The 6,117-nt window shown below is 39.6% G+C and overlaps 1 protein-coding gene across 2 annotated transcripts in view; it reads right to left on the bottom strand.

Annotated features, from left to right (window-relative positions):
• Window positions 1-5,213: 5,213 nt before the first annotated feature.
• Window positions 5,214-6,117, bottom strand: part of LOC124255279 (N-acetylgalactosaminyltransferase 7-like) — a 32,379-nt gene continuing 31,475 nt past the window's right edge. For both annotated transcript variants that reach the window (XM_046689147.1, XM_046689148.1), the window contains exon 12: window positions 5,214-5,916. In XM_046689147.1, coding sequence (XP_046545103.1) covers window positions 5,779-5,916 — 138 coding nt within the window. In that variant the 3' untranslated portion in view covers window positions 5,214-5,778. The remainder of the gene's footprint in view (window positions 5,917-6,117) is intronic.

Raw genomic sequence — 6,117 nt, 5'->3', positions numbered from 1 at the left:
AATCATCTTAGCGCTACGACTGTCGTAAGTCTATGTTAAGGTATGGGCGTTACAATCATCTTAGCGCTACGATCGTATTTTGTGGAACAGGGCCCAGGGTGCAGTTCCACTAACCGATCTTATGTAAGATCAATCTTAGCAAGTTACGCCAATTTTACAATCGTCTTAGCTAAAAGTTACACCCGTTCCACGAACCGAGCTTAGGCCGATCGTAGCCGGTCCCGATCTTACAATCCAATCCAATCCAAAAATTGCGCATCCGCCGGTATACAACTACTGGAAACTCTCAACATCGTTGGGCTTATGCAATGACATAGCTAGTAGAGATAAAAAACACCAGTGAGCGGAGCTTAAACACCAACAAAATCACATTACATTACGTGAAATGGGTATTGGTTCGCAACTTCCTGACGTAAAATATACACTACTGGTAGTCCAAAATGATAAGTTGCATTAATAAAAATTTGGTCGCTTTCAAGCATCTTTCAAGCATGACTAGAAACAAACTTTGCATGGCTGTCAGTGGCCGGACTTAAGAAATATAGGTTTGAGAGGTAAAATGTATGGTATCTTATCGCTTTTCAGCTGAGCTTTACCACCGTGTTGCCATGCAGGCGTCATAGGGCATTGTTTCGAGAACGTGCTTTCGAACAAAATCACATTACATTACGTAAATGGGTATTGTGACGTATTTTTAAAGTTCGTGGTGCTGTATTCTAAAGGTAGGCCAGGACAACTTCCTGACGTAAAATAAAAATACACTACTGGTAGTCCAAAATAATAAGTTGCATTTGATGACTATTATTACTACTGGCCCCAAGCTTCACTTTTACTACAAATTTCAATATAATAAAAGATTTGGTCGCTTTCAAGCATCTTTCAAGCATGACTAGAAACAAACTTTGGAGAACAGCAAAGTCAAATGTCCACCGTTTTCTGAATGGTCTTTTACAATGGAATTGAAAATGGCTGTATGGCTGTCATGATTGTAATCATCTTTTTTGTAATGCATTTCATATTTGTCTCTGTTCTGAAAATCATTCTCACACCTCAGCTTCAGCAACTTGCAGACCTGTATATTGTGGAAATCATAGGAATTATCCCTGGTTGGTCTTGAGTTGTATATTTTCCAGCTTTTATGTATGTTTCTGTTATATAACTCATTAGTTCTGGCTAAATGTTATATTCAGCAGAACATGTGCATATGTCGTTGTTATGCAGATGGGATGTTTTACCCCTACTGGTGTTAATGCTTCTGTTTTAGCTTCTCAGTGGTATATTCCAGTTATGGAATAAACCCGGTCTTGTCAATGATGAAATTTGTTTTGATAATTGATGCTATGTCTTTCAATGAAAGAATGCTTAAAAGATTTTGTTAATTTGTTAAATCACAGTTTTAATGATGGGCTTAAATGTTTTAATATTTGAGACAAACCACCAGGAATGATTTTGTTGTATCTGTTGAAACCTAACTAACCCTAGCTCTTGATTCAATGGTACTACGATATGAAATGAGTCAAATGGTACACAGACATCTTCATGCTCTGCAGTTGGCTATGCAGAGTTGCATGCCAGGATGCTCTTATCATGGGTTTATATCCCGTATTTGCCATGATTTTGATTCTAGTTTTATCATAGCTGTGCTGGTGGATTTCACCAAAATGGTAAACATTTTGCACCTGCAGCACTGTGGGGTCTCTTGACACAATAAACTGAGATGATATATTGGTATAGCAGCTCTAAGCTGTATTCCTTTCCCTTTTATGCATGACTTTTTGGACCTTGGACCTGGACATCCGAAATGATTCAGGATTTAAATCCTGATGGTATGCTATCATGAGTTCTCCATCTTATTCTGGTCTCGTTTTGTATCACTCATGTATGAATTCAGTGTTAATGTTGAAAAAATAGAGGTTTTATGAAACAAGTTTGAGAGAAATAATATTTAATTTTAGGTTTGTATATTTTCATTGAAAGAATGGAAAAATGTAGGAATGAAATGGGTAAATGATTTGTTGCCTACATTAACATATGTAACAGCAACAATGACAAACTTTTTTCAGTAATTTAGTTTGGATTGTCTGATTCACAATCCCAGTTGTAACAAGAACACTGTAAGGTAGTGTCGGCATTGTGGATGAAATGCAGTTGCTGCATGCATTGCAGTCTTGATTTGAATGTTTATTTACTGTTTAATGAAATAATGTACTCTTGATTTCCACTTCTGTATGAATGACCATGATTCAAGTTGTGTGCTACACTATCCCACTTTTACTTTTACATATGTTTATGTGAGTGTCATAACCCTGATTGATGAGTACCAGTGAAATGACACACCTGGGGGGCCAAGTACACTGAAATTCAAGTGTGAGTGACTGAGTGAGTTTGGTTTTACGCCGCTTTTAGCAATATTCCAACAATATCACGGCGAGGGACACCAGAAATGGACTTAACACATTGTACCCATGTGGGGAATCGAACCCGGGTCTTCGGCATGATGAGAGAAACGCCTTAACCACTAGGCTACCCCACCGCCCCCTGAAATTCAAGATCATTTGCTGTTATTCAGTGTCAGTGATTATAAGAGTGTAATGATGTCCTGATCCTCTATTGTGTTCACTGCGCAGAGTTGTGTCCCCTTGGTGTGCCAGGAACCTATACTTATGGGTTGGAATCCCGGTTAATGCTGATTGTGATCCTTGAATTGTCAAAGCCAGGTCTTTGATGATGGTTGCAAAGAAATGCTGAAGTTAAAAACCCACATCAGTCTGCCTTTCCTCCAATACTGAACTGAAATACTGTTCAAAACCTCAAGTCAGTAACTCATTCACTCGGTGATGCATTCCCCTTCATATTTGAAGCACCAATGGTGGTAAAACACATTTCATGGCTATGGATGCAATTTATACTTTAGTACTTCTCACAGTATCAGTAGATGTCAGTTTTTGAGGAAGTTTGAAGACAAAGTCAATTTATATTTAAACTACATGGACGATTTGATAAAGGATAAATTCATATTGGGAAATATCAATTTCTTACAGCTTCACATGTTTTCTATATATGGAGCTGCATCAATAGCCATGAGTGGAAACCTTAATGAACGAGGAGAGTTCTATGGATACACAACTTCTTTAATATTAGTATGAGCGACGTTTTGTTGTAGCTACGAACACCTTTATCAAGCAAGTGATGATGTTAGTAGCTACACCGAAATGTCGCTCCTATCAATATTAAAGAAGTTGTGTATCCATTAAACTCTCCTCGTTCATCACACTACTTTTAAATGCCACTCAAAGAAGTTAACCTTAATGCAGACACCCATTTTAGAATTACATATATTTACTTTAATTTGGTTTCATTTTGTAAAACCTGTGCCATGGAAAAAAAGTCTTTTGGCCACAATTAGGAAAAAAAATATTGTTGATGGCCAATAGTCTATACTGTAGATGTGCAAGATATTGAATTGTTATTTTTGGACATAACAGAATTGTGAACAACTTACTAATATGTGTAGTCATGTGGATGCGGACTATGGAGTGAATAAATATCAATAGAGTGGTTCCTAAGGAGATTCTGTGTCTTTTGCATTGGGACATGAAAGGAGTTTGTTTGTTAATGACAGATATATGTCATTTTGTATAGTGTTGTCCTCACTTGTAAGGGAAGGACTCTTTGAGGCCTGCAACACTTCTGGCTTTACATCACATGAAGCTGATCGGACATTCAGGCAGTATGGTGTAGATTGACCCTGGATTTTAACCTTGTTTTTTTAGCACTATGTCAGTATGTGGATGGGTTTCATCAATACGGAGGCAAGCGTGATGGGCTAGTTGTCTGAAGTTCACTCCCTTTGTCAGAAACGTGCTGTCAGTAGCTCTGAAAGAACACATTTGCCCTCTTTTTTTACAAAGTTTGCAAGCACCATTATTGGTCAGAATGTGGCTAAGGAAACCCAGTGGTCTATGGTGGATCCAGATCAACAGCATATTTCAGGTACTTCCACATCTCAAATGAGACAAGGGGCGGTGGGGTAGTCTCTTGGTTAAAGCGTTGGCTCGTCACGCCGAAGACCTGGGTTCGAATCCCCACATGGGTACAGTGAGTGAAGCCCATTTTTGGTGTCCCCCGCCGTGATATTGCTGGAATATTGCTAAAAGCGGCGTAAAACCAAACTTAGTCAGTCAGTCATATGAGACAAAGCAAATTGTGCAAGTTGTTGTATAGAGTTAGATCCTTTAGCCATGGCATGGTAGTGAGTTTGAATCTCAATTGACCTGATTGAGATAATCCTCAAGATTATGATGATCTTTGGTCTTCACCACTTCGAGCCACCCACTCGTACACATTATACTGACTTCGAACCTGGCAACAAGTACTATTATTTAACATCTTTTGCTATGACACATTCAGGATCGCTAATAGGTTTGCAGACACTGTTAGAATAGGTCCATAGCACTTTTGTTCATGAGGTGAGGCAATTATTTTGGGCCCAGTTGTCAGACTCATGTCTCTGAGCATTTCTCATATCGAACACTGGGTGCGGTTGTACAAAACAACCTTAGCGCCAGTCAAGTCTATGTTAAGGTATGGTAGTTACGATCACCTTAGCCCTAAGATCGTTTTGTACAACGGCACCCTGGTCAGGGCCAAACTCGGTTGAAGACATATTTGAATATTGTAGCTGTGACGTTAAGCATTTCACTCGACAACAACACCAGACGCTGTTAACGTCAGTTTGACCACTTTTCTATTCAGTCCATTGTATTTCATATGGGGACGGGCGGTGGGGTAGCCTAGTGGTTAAAGCGTTCGCTCGTCACGCCGAAGACCCGGGTTCGATTCCCCACATGGGTACAATGTGTGAAGCCAATTTCTGGTGTCCCCCGCCGTGATATTGCTGGAATATTGCTCAAAGCGGCGTAAAACCATACTCACTCATATGGGGACGATGGGGCATCCTAGTGGTTAAAGAGTTGGCTCGTCACGCCAAAGAACCAGGTTTGATACCCCACATGAGTACAATGTGTGAAGCCAATTTCTGGCGCCCCGTCATATAGCTGGAACATTGCTAAAGGGGCGTAGCACCATACTCACTGACGGTATGTCATAAGTCTTTCCAGAATCACCACATATTTGTATTGCAATACAGCCACGAACAATTCATTCAATCTACTGTATTTTTATGACCAGATAAAACAGGACTAAGCAAAAGGTTCAGTTCAGTTTTGATATTTATTAAATATAGATTTCACCCGCAATCGCCATTATGGAATTTCCATAGACTCTGCACATTGACTAGATCATCAGGATCAGGTCCTTTGGGGATCCTAATGTCTTTCACCTGTGCATCACCTATACTTCCTGTCAGTCAGACACACACAGACCCACATACCACCAAAGCGTTTGCAGTCACCATATGGCTGAAATACTGCCGATGAGACTTAACTTGTAACACACTCTTTAAGCATTTAAACCGGACTAGGAACCCAAGGTAAGACGATACTGTTGATGGATGCAATATACAACAGAATGAGACCATGATGTATGACGACATGATGAGAGATGGTGACGTAACCAATATAACGTCGTTGACGTTCCTTCATAAGGTGGACAGCTGACTGTGACGTCATGAGATACATCCACAGTAAGCTTCGCCTTGCAACAAGAATCCAGAATCTTGCCTGTTTCACTTTTGTAGCCTCATCTCGCACCACGAAGTTTAGTCTTTATTGTTTTGTATATGTACACAGTTAACCCACTTATAAATAGTCCGTATTTTCATTTCCATGCGTAAAATTCTGTTATGTCCCATTTCTGTTCCATTTCATTGTCGTTGCATTCCTTTAGGACCACCGATCCATTGGGATTGAGGAATAAACATTTATTGCGACTTTTATTGTATATGCGACCGCTTGTCTGGAAAAGGAAACAACATTTTAGCCATAATGATGTCAACAATATTGAAATGCAATCATAAGTACGTGGTGTCAGAAGTCCAATCAGACATTATGATTGTCATTCACGTTGTAAGTGAGTATAGTTGTACGCCGCTTTTAGCAATATTCCAGCAATACTGCGGCGGGGGACACTAGAAAAAGCTTAATTTTATGGTGTGAT

The sequence above is a fragment of the Haliotis rubra genome, unplaced genomic scaffold (genome assembly GCF_003918875.1).
Source record: "Haliotis rubra isolate DU_JTF1 unplaced genomic scaffold, ASM391887v1 Scf6, whole genome shotgun sequence".
Classification (NCBI taxonomy): Eukaryota; Metazoa; Mollusca; class Gastropoda; order Lepetellida; family Haliotidae; genus Haliotis; species Haliotis rubra.
This window is presented reverse-complemented; position numbering and strand designations above follow the sequence as displayed.